Below are 15,632 nucleotides of genomic sequence, written 5' to 3' on the forward strand. Positions count from 1 at the left end.
ACCTTTTTGTGGTTTCCTGGACATCTCTGAATATTGTGACAAGAATCTAATTCCTGGAAATTTCATGGTCAGGGCAGTTAAAAATCTGGAGTTGTAATGTGCTTAATCACTTCTTTAATTTGGGTTTACAAGCTTGTAAAAGAGTGGAAAAACAGGTTGGTTTCTTCACACCTCTGAACAGACAAATGTAGTAAAAACCTTGAAGTAGTGAGACATTTAATTGGAAAATGACTGAACAGTGGGATTAAAGTCATTTCAATTTTTCTAAGCAAGACTGAGTTCAGAAACCAAAATTCCCACAATGTATTCGCATCGTGCTCCTGTAGTTACACTTTGGGTACTAGAAATGAAGTTCAAAACTTGAAGCATGACTGTCATGACCAGATGCTCATGCATAATCACAGCCAAGTACTCCTGTGTGTTTTAATTACTGGCTATTAACTACTTTATTTGTTCTAACCTTCTGGAATATTTTAAGATAGCTACATGCTATCTAGACTATATAGACAAAATACCGCTATTAATCTGATTTGCACCTTCAGTCAGAACCTTGATCGACTGCAGTCACTGAACCCACACCTACTGTAATAAATTCTTCATGCAGGTTAAGGGCGTTACTGTGACGAGTCGTGCATACAGCCTTTAAAATTGATTGGAATAGCACATACGAGTGCCATTCACTTTTTTTTAACCTCTGCTGTTAGTGATGTAATTGTGACATAAACGATGTGAGGAATCGTTCACTTTCGTTTTTTTAATACCTGTATTGCACGAGATGCTTAAGCTTCCGTAGTTTCAGCTCTGTTCAGTTTTGCAGGTTTTTACTGATCCTAGTCTCTGAAAACCTACCTGTCCGCGTCTTACACCCCTACAGGTCCACCTCATGAACCCCGAGAACGTCCCCAAGCCCAGCTGCGCCCCGACGAAGCTGCACGCCATCTCGGTCCTGTACTTCGACGACAACTCCAACGTGATCCTGAAGAAGTACAAGAACATGGTGGTGCGGGCGTGCGGCTGCCACTGACGCCGGCTCGCCCTCCGGGCGCCCCTTCGGAGGAGGCCGGCAAGACTCCCTCCGGGGGCGTCTGGAATCGGGGCGTCCAAGGCCGAAAGAAAGACCTCGCATTTCCAGATCTTCTCCTCCGTGCCACCCCGCACGCGACTCGGGCGAAACCTTTGGATTGCGAGAGGCTGCCTTCGTCTGCCCCCAAAAAAACACTGCAAGAATGAACACACAGGTGACCCCGTCACCCCCCCAAGATCGCCACAGCCTCGCCGTGCGCCCTGCGCCCTTCCTGCTGGTGAAACGGAAGAGCTCACGGGTTCCTCCAGGACACCTGCATCACAGGCAGGGCGTTGTTGTTGTTGGTTTTTATTTAAAAAAAAGAAAGCCAACCTGTATTTTTAGCACTCTGAAAAGTGCCCTTGTCTTGACAGCAACAACGTTAGCCGGTTTTTGCCGAAACGGCTCGGTAAGGGATGTCGTCGTCTTTGGGTTTCCGCGGTGCGCTGTGGAAGAAGTACCGCACGCCCGCGGCACAGAGATTTGCCATTCCTGTGCGTTCGCCCTTCTCCCTTGCGCAGACCGCTGTGTTTAGAACCCATAAGACATGTTGAATTAATAAACGTTTAAAGCCTAATTAGTAAATGTGGCTGTACAGTGGTTTTCTGGTGTGAAAACAGACGTAACACGGGGAAGGTTTACTTCAAACCCTAATCATTGAACCAATGCTGATTCCCCCCCCAAAAAAAGGATAATTTGAGAGGCCTGTTTTGTTTTTCAGTAGGTTCTAATTTAAGATTTTTTTTTAAAGTGATTTGTACCTAGTTTAGAATCGCCAACAGTTTCAAGACCCAGCTCTTTAGCCACGAGTCCTGTGCCGGGGGAGGACAGAGGGGGCAAGTGTGCGTGTTTCTCCCCTCCATGCCTGCCTGCACTCCACAGTCCCCAGGGGACCTGGCTGGAGAGCTCGTGCTGATTGGAGGACAGGTGTCTTTTGCTGACATTGTATCAGTCAACCCCACCTGACCAATTCCCCACCCTTGCCAACTGTGCACTGCCCCAGGCGAATTCCTCGCCCCCTGAGCTGCTGGCGCGTCTCAACTCGAACCTGCGGAGTTTGGGCACTGCAGGTCCTCTCTTAGCTGAACCAGGCGGGGGCCCCTGTTCAGCCACATAGCTACTGGCTTCACAGAGATGCCTTAAGACCTGAACAGATATTTCTCTTTTACTGAAGAAGTAAAGGCGTTAGCTTAAAACCTCACATATGAACTGAGAAAGCTACATCACCTTTTGTGCCTAACCTGCTACAAATCATAAGAGAAAAAATACCTCTTGTAAGCTGCTGTTTACATTTTTTTCCAGTCATTTGGAGTTTCATTTTTGTGTAAATACTTGTACATTTTCTACTTATTTATTTCACGCTTTGAATTACACAATACTTTCAATTACACAAGACCAGACAATGTTTTTGAAAAATGTTTATTACGAAAAGTGTCAGAAAGTCATGTAAACAATTTTCTTTTTCATTTTGACTTTTTGTACAAAAAATGTTCTTTAGTATTGTACAACCCTCATAAACATTACTGCTTTCCTTCACTGGAGTCTTTAATGTCTACACCATGTGCTATGCGTAACAATTTTACTGGTATTTTAAGTGGCTTCCCTGTTTATCCTTACTGATGGAAAAAGACTCGCACATAACGGTGGCATCTGCACAGAATTCCTCTACTCCAAATAAAGAGAAGAACATAAAATGGACTTGTACTGTTGTGGTCAAAACCCGAGGGCTAGAAACACTTGAGATATTTAGTTACAGGACGGGTGTAAGATTTGGGCTCCACAGCTTGTGAGTTTAGTACCATGTGTGTCAATTGTGAGCCTCGGGAGAGTGGGTGGGGAAGCAAAGAGTAGGGAGGAAAATGAGGGCGTCCCTAGAGCTGGCACTAGCCACCCGTAAGGGAACTCCCAACATGCCTCAGGAGGGTCCGAGTTGGAAAGAGACATCCCATCGAGCCACTGAAACCTGGATAAGAGTGCATCTTGGAGCGCGAAAGACTACTTGATATCCGTTCTCCTCCTAAATTAAAGCATGCCGCTACAACGACCGTAACAGCTCTCCCTGTGCAGTGCTGGAGCAGCCCAGATAAAGTCAAGTTTTCTAGATGAAAGTGTGTTTTTTTCATCAGGGTAAGTGCTTCCTCTGTTCTCTCAGGGCTGCCAAGAGGATCTTTAATTCTCATAAGAAGGAATAAAAACTAAGACCATTTTTTTTCTTGCAAAGATACTGCATTACTCAGTCCTTTAAAAGAATATGCTACTGCATGTCTCAGTTGACCAGATGAAGCAGCTCATGATTACAACAGCACATGAGTAACGTTCCAAACACAATCATGACATTAAATCTTCCTGCTTCTGTTAACAATCATATTTAACTTGGATGCAGCAAACTAGCTTTACAAAAATTCTGATATGTTAGCAGTCAATAGTATACTCATTCAAGACTGTAAACATTTTATGCGCCGGTTCCTTGGTGTAGTGACACAACGGAAACAGACTGACATGAAAAGCTTAAAACATGGGACTACAACCCCCAGCACTTTGCAACAGCAGTTTTATAATTCGTCCACCACAGCAAACAGCAGTAGCTTGTAGCTGCTCTGGCTTTTCAAAGCACAAGGGCAAAGCAGGCAATATTAGGGCTTGTAGGTTTACAAAAGATGGAACTTTATGTAAAAAAAATCCAATGAACTACTCCCAAGGATACAAAAATACTGACGCCATCAGCCACGGACCGAAAACCTCAGCAAAACCACCCTATGCAGCTTTTAACCTTCCCTGTGACACCTCTGTCGAAGCAGCTGCAAAACTAAGTTTTATAATCGATGTCAAGGAGGAGGCAGATGGTGCAATCAAATGACATTACAGCATCAGAGACACTGTGCATGTTCCCTTGCACAGCTTCAGGTTACAGTGCCAAGTTCCACATAATCCAAGAGAGTGTTTCATTACAGTATTTAAAACAAATTCCTAAGAGACCGGAAAGGTTCATTTTATGGCATTGCTGTTTCCAGGAGGTCATTTCAAACTCCCTTCCTGCACAGCCTAGTTTGTCTTCTGGTTTTAATTCCGCGCAAGCAGTTGAAGCTGGTCTAATTATTCAATTAACAGCATAATTGTAACACCTCTCACCAGGTTCCAAGGTGGTTTATGGGTAAATTAAACATTTAATAAAGGTTCCATAAATTGTTTTGAGCAATCAACTGTTAATGACTTTCAGAAAAATCATATAAAAATGTTAATAACAACTGATCAAGTACTCAGGTAGTAAACAGAACCAGGATTTAGGCCATCAGTAATATAGAAATTAGTCTATTCTGCAGTGTAAAAACAAACACTGGCCAGGTAGTGGAGCAAACAATCAATACAGAAGTACTGATTTCTAAAAGTGATTTCCCTCCATTATACAGTATAAGTACAATTTGTTATATGAAACGGGTATAGAAAAGGAGAACTGGATTTGGGGTTTGAAAGGGTAAAAAGCAAACATTTCGATGTTCTTTGTGCAATCCATTCTGTCAGTTTGGAGGTTTTTATTTCACAGCTGAAAGACAGGGAGGGCACAGGGTCAACCCCAAGCAGACTGGGAGCTGGGAAGAAGCAGACTGGGTAAAGCTATTCTGAGTCTCCTTTACCAGCAAAAGTACCTTTTGTGAAACAGTGTTCATTCAGCTTTGGCCCTTTCATATGAAAAACCCAGGCCCTGGCTATTAAAGAGAGACGAATCAGACAAGGCTCGTTCCCACTTCCCCAGCCCACTGAAGAAGCTGACTCCCGTTTCTCCCCCCCGTCGGAAGTCCACCTGATGACTTGTAATCCCGCCTTAGCACAACTCCGTTGTGTCACAGAATACCGTAAGGAAAAAAATAAAACGCACAGCAGCGTCTGCCTCGGAAACAGCCGCTCCGAGCGCGATGGGACGACCCGCGCGTGACGGTGGCTGGCGGGCGGGCGGCGGCGGCGGCGGCGGCGTTAGAGCTCGTCTCTGGCCTGGCGCATCACGAAGCCGTGCAGGCTCTCCAGGTCCCGGCCCCCGCTGTGCTCCCCCGCCTGCTGCCCCGCCCGGAACATCAGCAGCGTCGGGTAGCCCCGCACCTGCAAGGCAGAGCGGACACCGGGGGGTCACGGCTCGCTCCGTCGCCCCGGACCCCCCACCGGCTCAAGGCACGCTCCGCAGCGCGCGAGCACCCGCGAGGGGAGTGCCCGTTTGAAACCTCTTTCCCTTCGAATTCGAAAAACAGCCATCAGAGGTACGTGCTGCGAGGTGGGATGCACCCCGGCTGGGGATTCTGCCCCTTGCTGGGCACACCGTTGCGGGGCACCCATTCGCCCAGCTAGCACAGGCTGGGGGGGGGAAACAGAGCTTCAAGCCCACCTCCAATTTCATGACCAGTCCGCAGCAGCTGAGAACATTCAACAGCATTCCAGCAGCTGCAATCGTTTGTACTTTTACGCCTTAGACTTGATTAACGAAAAGGCGCAAAGTGTTATTAAGTCACAACTAAAACGTCAGAAAATGCTTGCAGGAAAACACTGCAATGTACTCCGGAGAGTACCACTAGCTTCATTTGAGTTCAGGTGTGGTGCATGTTCAGGTGCAGGTGTGTTCAGACCTGAAGGACCAGGAGAAGAAGATTGACTACTTTTACTGGTGCAGTAAAATCTAAGTTTAACCACAGAGCGTCGTAATCTCTAACCCTAAGGTGTTTTAGTAGAAAGTAGTTTTATCCATCTAGAATACTTTATAAAAGCGTTGGCAACTAGCTTATCTATATATGGACTAAATTTGCTACCCCTAATGCAAAAGCGACCAAATATTTTCATCTAAGAAGACCATGCAAGTCACAGCATATAACTGTTTCAATCTAAATTCCCATTCAGTGGTTCTAAGTGGTTGAAAAGTCTAAATACAAAGATTGTAACACAGAAAATGTCATTCATAACCAAATGTCTGGCCAGCGTACCAACCACTAAAACACAGTTTTGGTTATAAAAATAATTCCTGGTCATCATTTTCTGTTGCAGGTTTAGACACAAGACCGCGATCGGTATGTGAATGCTGAAAGAGAGGCTCTTACAGAGAATCGATTGCAGAGTGTGCGCTCCACAGTGCAGTCTACTTTGGCTATCTTCACATCTGTTAGCCCAGGAAACTCTTTCTTCGATAGATCTTCCCAAGTCGGAGCAAGATTCTTACAGTGACCACACCTAAGAACATAAACAGATTGCAACCTTCAATGGCACGCACTAGGATGGAAGCCTTTGTGAGCGTTTTGCTCTGGTGTCCTTCAGAAGACTGGATGCCCTCCTCTCTTAGCCACTGAGGAAATGTCTGAGACGATCAGAAAGGCAGATAATGAAATGAATTCTTCCTGTCCGTCTGGCCTGGCATGAAGCTCGGTCAGCACTAAGGCGCATGCTCAACTGATAGGCCAGCGAAGACAGATTTCCCTTGCTTGAAACAGCTCTGTGCTGTGTCCAACAGGAAGGCGGTATCATTAAGGATCTGTTGTAAACAGATTTAGACATGAAATTCCAGGCACTCTTTTTTCATAACAGCACTACAGTAAAAATCAACACTGTAATTTAAGCAACGGAGATGCACAGGGGTAAGGTACAACTGTTATACACGCAACATTTCATCTAAAATTAGAAAAGCAATCTTTTCAATACTATTAATTCAAGTTCGATATCTTCCAGATCTTCAGTCACTTTTCCATACAATAAACTGTACTACTAAAAACAAGTCTGCCAGATCTACGATCTGACTCAATCTACAATAACTGAATATTGTTTCCCATGTAAATGAGGACGATTCACTTACCATGGGGCATAAAACTTGACAAACGTAAGACCTTTAGAGACTGTGTCATCAAAATTACTTTCCGTGAGGGTCAATACACTCGACTGCAAAAAAACAAAAACAGACATCAGGTTTTTGAGGAGTTCAAAAGAAAACTGCATCTGGAAATAGAAGGCTAAACTTTTCTTAAGAAGAAAACACATCATTGGCCCAGAATAACTTGTGTTAACACTGAGTGAACTTAATTCCATCTTGATAAAGGAGGTACAGAGGAAATTTGCTAGGGTTTGCCAGGGTGAGTTGCTAATCACTAAGTTAGAAGCACAAAACCCTTTTAGGCTAAGGGGTTAAGTTTTAAGAGATGATGTAACCTTCAGCTCAGTCTTGCAAAGATTTCGATTTTAAACGAATTTGCATCAGCAGGAGGAAATAGCTAGCTTAGCCATAATTGCTACTTGACCGTCCTGCTGAGCAAAACTGATTGTCGTGCAAAGCCTGTACATGGGCTAAATGCAGGCAATAGCCTCACTGGTAAAGCATCTGCCTTAAACCCTATATGCTCATTAAATCTAGAAACCTATGCAAAAACATGAGCAACCCACAGATTAAATATGCCACTAACAGAAAACAATGCTGTTAAGGTAGAACTGTCAATATCTTTTTTTAAATGTTGCCTATGACCAAAAGTTGCTCAATGGAGAAGCACACTGGCATGACAGCATGCGACACATGTGAGCTTTGCCTTTCACGGCCATCAGCTACAGATCAGATGTCCACAATCCCAGTGTCCATCTAGTCGAAGAAATGAAATTCAGTTCAGCCAAAACGATCCTGTGGCTGAGGCGGGGATGTACATTCCCACACTACTTAGACATTTTCTGCGCTCAGTGCTGGATTGTGGGGCTCAAGTGAACTTTAAGATGAGTGCTAATTTGCTTTCAATTTTTTTTCCCCCAGAGACTTTTGGCTGCTTATACTGTATAGACTGCACTGTTCAGTAATTGTATTACAAAACTCAGTCAGATCAAAAGTGGTAAGAAAAACTGTTCTTCTGTGTAAACTCTCTTAATTTGGTCATTTAAAGTGCAACCAGAAGTATAATTGCAGTCAACATCTAATGGTTCTTGGAACCCTAACCCTACTATGGCCTAAAATACAGGATCATTTAAAGACCATTGAACAGCGTTACTGAGGTGACTGAAAATTTGCCAAAAGAAAAGACACTGCTGAAGAAGATAAATCTCAATGAGCTGCTGTCAATGGTTTTGATTACTTCAGACCCATATTGTTTGGCTTGAGGAACATTTACAAATCTGATGATCAGAGGGTTTCAGAGACAGATGACACATGTGGCATGTTCACCCGTCCCAGAATGCTGTGGATACAGACACAAGCTTTCCAGCTCAGTACCTCCTCCTCAGCTGGCTCCTCAGCCTGCTGCACAGGCTCATTCGGCTGCAAGTCTTCCGGAGCTTCTGCAGCAGCTTTGAGTTGACTGTCCACAAATTCCTTCAAGGAGTCGAGATCCCTCTTCCCTCTGTACTGATCTGCCTGGATGACATCAGCACAGCACACCACCAGGCATTAAACCTATCTCCAGAAAGAGGGAGATTTTCCTTTCTGGCTTGCTTGCAAACATGTATCACGCAGGATTCATTTTTGTGCATCGCATGTTAAATAGCTACACGAAATATCCCTTCTGAGAGCCTTTTTTCTTTTGCCGAGCTGGAAGGACAATGAGATGTTAAGCAAGGAGGAGGAGCAGGAGAGACGTGATCATTAATTTCCAACCAGCTAAAGGAGGCTGCAGATCTATAACAATACACCAAAGAAATCAGTATTATCTTAGGGCTGGTGCACACAGGACTGAACCAGATACCATTACGGCACACAGAACTAACAGGAATACAGTACTTTCAGATTTAAGAAAATCTTCTGGTTTGTAGCATTATACCATTTAGTGCTCTTTCACAAATAAGAAAGAAACTCAATTTCAGTCTCTCGCTCCTTTTTTTAACCCATTGCAATGCTTGCCCATAGAGCGCCGAGGGCAGCTCGACAGATTAAAGAGATACCATAATAACTCATCGCTCCTGTAGCGTCCCCTGTTCAAAAGGGTCCCTGGCCGTCGAAATCCCCCAAGTCAATTTCTAAACACACATACCTTCTCTCCGTCTTTAAACCAGAGCAGAGTGGGATATCCACGCACTTGATTTTGAGAGCAAATCTCATAGTGCTGGGTGCAGTCCACCTGGAAGACAAGAAGAGCTTGGTTACAGCGGATCCCGTCGGTGAAGAGGCTGGTCCGCAGGCAGCAAGGCGAACCTCCCTCCCTCTCTCTCTCACACACACGAGCAGGTCCGCCGACCCAGCCCACCTTGGCGATCTTGACGCTGTCCGAGTGCTCGAACACGGAGGCCAGCTGCTCCCAGGTGGGCGCCAGCGCCTTGCAGTGACCGCACCAAGGAGCGAAGAACTTCACGAAGTGATACCCTAAGGAGGAGAGAAGGGCAAGAGCTTAACTGGCTGCTGAGGCACAAAACGGCCCAGTTGTTCCACGAAAGAGACCCCCCAGCCCCCCAGCGAAAACCGGAGCGCAGGGAGCAGTACCTGCATGAGCGCCCGCCGGGCCGAGCCGTTTGCCCCGCCAGCGACCTCAGCGGAGACCCGGCGCTGAGCAGACAAGCCACACCTCTCCCCCCAAACCTCACAGAGACGTCCCAGGGGCCCAGATGTCCCAGGCCGGCAAACGCCCACCCCGCCCCCCTCACACGCCGCAATTCGTAAGTCTGGCCCAAGCGCACGCTGGCGACGTCTCGCCCATGGGGACGACCTGACCCCTACTGACTGAGGAACCCCTTCCGCCATCATCGCCGCCCCCACCCCCCGTGAGAACCGCTGTCCTCTCCGTTCCCAACTCCCGCCGAAAAAGGACTGGAAGCAGATCGACAAGCCCCTGGGAGTACCTTGCTCGATGTGCTCCTTGAAGCCCGCCGCGGTCAGCTCGTACATGCCCTGCTTCGGCTCCGGGGCTCGGGGGGGCTCCATCTCGGACTCCGGCGGCTGCAGGCGACAGGACCACCCCGCTGTGATTCCGGCTGAACGGGCGTGTACTCCCACGAGAGATCCACCGCTCACGGTGGGCACCGCCCGCCCCAGCAGCAGACGAGGAGACGGCTACCCCACATTTCTTTCTGCTTTATAACTAACCCGTGCTAGAACTGAAAACCCACGCGGGAGAGTCTGATCCTACTTGCCAGAACGGCAACAAGCTGTAGTGCGGGCCTGCTGTGCACGTTTAAAATCCTGACGAGTTATTAGACCTCACTGTCTCACTACGCACGAGGCATACTAAAAATGTAATTACTTCTACGATAATTAAAACAATGCCTTTCACTGGGTTTATCACCGTGCAGAACTAGTTTCCAGCCAAAGCGCAATCTAGTTAAGGATCAAACTTTGAGCTTCAAATGTCTCTTTGTGTAAGAGTGTGTGAATCTTGTTTCTCCCAACACCCGAGACTGCAGTTTTCATTCGGGCCTTTGAAAAACAAAGCAGAAAATGAACACCCAACGAATGGAAAGAATGGACCGCCTAGGAGACTTACAGCAGGCTCCTCTTCCAGAGTCTGCAACATCCAGTCCTCCAGTGCCTTCATGTCTCGGGGTCCCTGGTACTTCACAGCCTCCTGACCCGGTCTGAAAAGCTTCAGACTGAAAAACGCAAGAGGGACAGCAGTTTCTACAGGACCCCTCCACTTCACTGTGAGAGCAGCATGCAGACCGCGCACAGAGGACAGTGTGTATACAGATACAGATGGGCAGTTTATGTGACATGTAGGCGCCAAACCAGGTTCTTTTGTAAGACTTCAAAAACATTGTGGAGCCCAAGAAGGTTTCCAAAAGAGAAGAGCCCATGAAGCCTGTTGGGGAGTTAGTAGTTAATGGATCCAATCCAGGCCTTTCTGGAAGGAAACCAGGGAACTGGCTTTAACACCACAGCTGGGTAGCTTTTTCACATTCCCACATCCCAATCTGCTATTCAGTAGGTTATAAACTCTAAAGGGCGACTTTAAAGCAGCCCGTTTTCATTGCACTTATACAATACGGTAGAGTCAGGATATGTCCAAGAACACAAAACACACAAATGAACATTCGTGTGCATCTTGAAACTGAAGAGATCCTTGCTGTGAAACAAAGACAGAAATATATCTCCAAGGTACAGTAGTTTCAAAATCCCCAAAAACAATCAAAGTGGGGAAGGACCAGGTAAAGATTCAACTGGTTTTTACTTCAATTTCACGCATATTATGCAATATTTTTTAACAAGCTGCATCTCTAACATCTTTCAAAGAAAAATTAAAAATTTACGAAATACAGTGGTGTGTAAATATCTCATGACATCTTAGCCGCCTTCAGGAATTAAAATATGTACACTCTGTGAGCATCAACAGTTTCCTCAAAGCCTCCTTTAGTTTCCAATATTACAACAATTGTGACCGTTACTCATCTGCGATAGTTTGGGAGAGAATAAATCAAGCTTGTTATTCAGCAATCTTTAACACAAAACACAGTCCAAACAAGCTTAACGCGACACCGTCAGCAATGTTAAATGTTGTATAACATTAACACTTGTCTACATAATGAAGGGAATCATTAGGTGAAACCGCAAAAGCAAAATCTTAGAGACCATTACACAACAGATTAACGATGATTTAACTGCTCACACACTAGTTTAGATATAACATTTAAAGTCTGCAACATGTCAAGCAGTAACACCAAGACGTTCTTTGCTACCCTCTTCCTAAGACTGAGAGACATTCTTGTTAAATGAGACGGCTTTTTCCAGCTATGCCATGTGAGATGTTATCTGCTTGATTCAGATTTCCTATTACTACTACAGACAGAGAGCAACATGGAAAGCATGAGGTGTTCCATTTAAAAGTTTCGACAGGCATTAATAAAACATCATGCAGTCTTTTATTTTACCGTGGCCTCTTCTTTCACTTAACCAAAGCCACGCAGCAGGGCACTTGACAACCGCTTTTGATCGAGCTATGCGCCTTGAATGTTAAACGCCTCTGCGCCACTGCATCTTTAATTGTCTGGAGTAGAACAAGAAAATTTGTCATCGGTTGAATGTTTGCTGTAGAGAACGCTGAATCCCATAACAAATAAAGGAAGGAAGAACAATAAAAACCGCCAAGCTTCCCCATCTAATCAAATTGCTCAAGAATAAACATGCTCCACTTCTCTTTCAATACCAGTATTATTATACACATTTGGTACGATAATTTAATACACTAGAGACCCGCAGAACAGTCAAGCACCTGATGTGTGAATCCAGAGGGAGCGCCACACACTAATGGGACTAAAAGAACACTATTCATCTACAACTGGTCCTCTTCAGGGACGGCTACCAAACCAATCACTCTTCTACAAAGAGAAGAAATTCCAGGAGCAACCACAAAAAGAGCAGGTGTAAAATGACCGTCTAGGACAGACAAGTCAGTCAGAGGATACTCTTCAGCCTCGTCTGCGTATTTCATCTTATGTTTTTAGTCCAGATGCCTTGCTGGCACAACCCAGACCCCCTCCAGTGACCGGCAGCAATGTCTGTGTCTTTCTGGATGAGGTGAAAAAACCCGGTTCTGAGCGAGAGGAGGCCAGGTGTCTTTTCCTGCTCCCCAATGCTGCTTGAGGTGAGGATCCCCAGTGCAGCTGTTTTCGTTCATTTGGCCCCATCCGGAGTTCCCCCTGTACACACGAAGGCAAACCGCACACGCGTGTTCCTGAAACACACTCACGTGGGGTACCCTCGGACGCCCTGTCCAGAGCAGACCGTGGTCTCCTTCGTGCAGTCCACCTTGACAACGTAGGCGGGGGGCGACTCCATGCTGTTGTACTTGTCCGCCATCTCGTTCCACGTGCCCTGGAGCCTCTGGCAGTGGCCACACCTGAGGAGACAGAAGGGGGGGGGGGAGGGGTGAGACACGTCTCACCAGCTAGGCTACACCTCAGCCCCTGCGACAGTCAATGAGCCACTCAAAGCTGGGACAGCCTGGCCTTCACACTTTCACTCCAGAGAGGCGCCAGTAGTGAGAGAACGGCTCAAGACGAGGAGCTGCAGGCTGTGGAAATGGAACTGAACAGTCTGGTGACAGCAGCAGGGAGGTTGTGATGTTCGGACGTTAGTGTGTGCTCTGCACTCAGGCTGCAGACTGCAGCACGAGCGCCCCTTCGCAGCTGAGCTCGGGATCCCCCCTGGATTTCAGTCTGGGTCAGTGCCCAGCTGGGCACGTGACGACCTGAATCGGGTCAGTATCGGCCTAACTGGATCACTTCTACGACAGCCCCTAGCTCTCTGGGAGCTGCTGCTTCACACTAGACTAGTAACCTGCTGGTTTCCCATCTGCTTTCAAGTAGTGGCTCTTCACCAAATAAAAGGTGGCAATGTTGATATCAAAATAAAAATAACTGGTAATAATTTTTAAAAAATCAGAAAAAAGTCGGAAAGAAATGTTTCTGTGCCCTGTGATTACCCAAAGGCAGCAGTCTTCATTTCTGATCCCGAACAGCCACTGTGTCTGCAGGGTTTCATGAAACATTAGCTCTAATTAACCCTAATGAATTAAAAATCAACTTCTTATTGGGTTTATTGGACCCACCGACCTGCCTGGAAACCCTGCAGACACACACCAACCGTCCAGGACGAATACTGCAGTCCTCTGGCACATATCATGCATAAGAACCTCACAGTGACATGGCATCTTAGACTTCCTTGACCTAAACCGCAGATCCAGCAAGGTAATGTTCAATCGAAGCAGACCTCGAGTTTAAACATTTCCTAGTTCACGCGTGCAGTCACAGATCAAGGACGTGTTAAAGTTCAAAACTGGCTGCTGAAAAGGCAATTCCTCGTATAAACCAGTAATGCTATGCTGACCAAAAATTATTCAATCTAGGTGTGTAGCTATATCCGTCTGTAAGAGATACGTCAGTACTAGCCACGTCAGCAGCCACGGCACAACTCCGGATCCCAGAGCTAACGCTGGGACATCAAATCCTTTTTAGGCCACTTGGATACACTTTTGTTCTACCGTGCAAGAGCAACATGACTGCAAGAGAAAACTACTAATTTAAAGCTCGTCCTCTTCCATCGCGTCCACAATAAATCACTAATCCCCAACCGAACCCGTCCCTAAAAGGACCCTCCTTCCCGCGGCATCCCAAAGCGCCCATTGTTTTAAGAACAAAAAAAAAAAGTTTAGCAAAACCTCCCTTTCAGATCCTAATCTCGCCTTGAGAGCGTCAGGAACCGTCTAGTTTATTTTCCTATTCATGTCCCGTTAACAAATCGGCCGTGCGTCCTGCCGATCACGACACGACGTGCAACAATGTTCTTTTAAAAGTCTTTTTTTTTTGCTTCTCACGTTACATTCGAGCTCCATTAAGACTTCACAAACCCAGGCGGCCCACGCCATGCAAGATCCACTAATCTTTCCCACCCCCCTCCTTCTTCCCTGGTTGCACTCGCGGTTTTACGGGCGAAGGCGGATAAGGCCATCCTAAAAACGTTAACACCTCGAATCGAGCGACAGCCCTTTTTGCTGCTGTTCTTGTTGTTGTTGTACCGGCAGAGGAATAAAAACCCATTACCAGGGGGCGAAGAACATGACGAAGTGCGGGGCGATCTCGACGGCGTTGCCGAACATCTCGGCCGTGTACAGATGTTTCGAGTGCTCGTCCTCCTCGGCTCCGTCCTCGCACCTCGCCGGGCCGAGGAGCAGAGCGCAGCTGGCGAGGCCGAGCAGGAGCGCCACACCGTGCGGGGCAGCTGTGCAGACCATGCCTCTCGTCGTGCCCGGGCCACCTGTATCCGAGACTGAGACTGTGCGGGGGAAGCGGCGACGGCTCGGATACAATTCAGCACTCCCCCCCCTTCCCTTCCCGCCCCCTTTCTGCTTTCATTCAGCTCTGCCGGGTTTCATTTCTTGCGGCGGTGTGTGGATCACGCTGCCGTAAAGCGACTTGCGGCGCAGGCAGCGCCTAGACGGGTCCGGGCTGTCCCGGTGCCTGGGCGAGCCGGCGACTGTAGCTCCCGAGAGATCAGGAATGAATAAAAGAAAAAAAGTGTGTAGTCTTCCAGAACCCCCATATCATTTATGTTATACGTGAGAATAAATATCCAGAGATACGATGTTAACACAGCGTGGTGTGATTCCCAAAGTTTTCTCGCGATTTAAAAGGACTTCGCGCAACCCGGCCATCCGCCGTCCGCCACACCTAGTTTCTGTTGGGCTCCCGTCGGTAGTTTTAATTCAGGCATAAGGACGATGATAATGATGTTGTTTATGATGTATCAAATACTGGACACTTGACGGCATTTTCAGTGCAAGCCCGGGACATCTAGAGCCCCAGCTCTCTGAAAAGTGATGATTTCCGGACGCGTAGACCGCTTCGCTGGCCTCACAAATACGCCGATGTGTACTTACATTGCTGACCTCATCAAAGAGCATCATCTTATTCTTCTCAGCCCTTTAGCTGAGCTCCTTGTATCGAAATCCAATTTGTTCAAAGAGATAGCGGACTTATTTGCTGTTGTTGAAAGGGTCACTTGATATAAAATGCTCGTTATACAGTCATGTCAGCTAGTGTACTGTACTTCTCGTCACGTTGGTCATCCCAGTTTTCAAAGCAGAGATTTAGGTGTAAAGGAAAGGATTTATGGTGTGAGATATTATGATAATATAATGCAAGATGAGTTAAA

The 15,632-nt window shown here is 46.6% G+C and overlaps 2 protein-coding genes across 2 annotated transcripts in view; one reads left to right on the forward strand and one right to left on the reverse strand.

The window, feature by feature from the left end:
• Positions 1–2,599, forward strand: part of bmp6 (bone morphogenetic protein 6) — a 45,063-nt gene extending 42,464 nt beyond the window's left edge. Inside the window, exon 7 of the mRNA XM_006634473.3 lies at positions 875–2,599. Within this exon, the coding sequence (XP_006634536.1) occupies positions 875–1,024 (150 nt within the window). The 3' untranslated portion in view covers positions 1,025–2,599. The remainder of the gene's footprint in view (positions 1–874) is intronic.
• Positions 2,467–15,139, reverse strand: txndc5 (thioredoxin domain containing 5). Its single transcript, XM_069190879.1, has 10 exons — positions 14,522–15,139; positions 12,670–12,819; positions 10,471–10,576; positions 9,830–9,926; positions 9,241–9,356; positions 9,028–9,114; positions 8,274–8,414; positions 6,885–6,967; positions 6,139–6,268; positions 2,467–5,155 (listed from the first exon to the last, which is right to left on the reverse strand). The coding sequence occupies exons 1-10, from the start codon at positions 14,710–14,712 to the stop codon at positions 5,033–5,035; spliced, it is 1,224 nt and encodes a 407-aa protein (XP_069046980.1). The 5' UTR covers positions 14,713–15,139; the 3' UTR covers positions 2,467–5,032.
• Positions 15,140–15,632: the final 493 nt, after the last annotated feature.

The sequence above is a fragment of the Lepisosteus oculatus genome, chromosome 6 (genome assembly GCF_040954835.1).
Source record: "Lepisosteus oculatus isolate fLepOcu1 chromosome 6, fLepOcu1.hap2, whole genome shotgun sequence".
Lineage (NCBI taxonomy): Eukaryota > Metazoa > Chordata > Actinopteri > Semionotiformes > Lepisosteidae > Lepisosteus > Lepisosteus oculatus.

Bases quoted from the DNA above. Each gene is read 5' to 3' on its own strand.
- txndc5 (XM_069190879.1), bottom strand. From the start codon at position 14,712: ATGGTCTGCACAGCTGCCCCGCACGGTGTGGCGCTCCTGCTCGGCCTC. The intron at 6,269-6,884 runs GTAAGTGAATCG...TTATGTTCTTAG, and splicing joins GTCAAGTTTTATGCCCCATG to GTGTGGTCACTGTAAGAATC. The intron at 5,156-6,138 runs GTAAGAGCCTCT...TCTGCCTTGCAG, and splicing joins CACTCTGCAATCGATTCTCT to GTGCGGGGCTACCCGACGCT.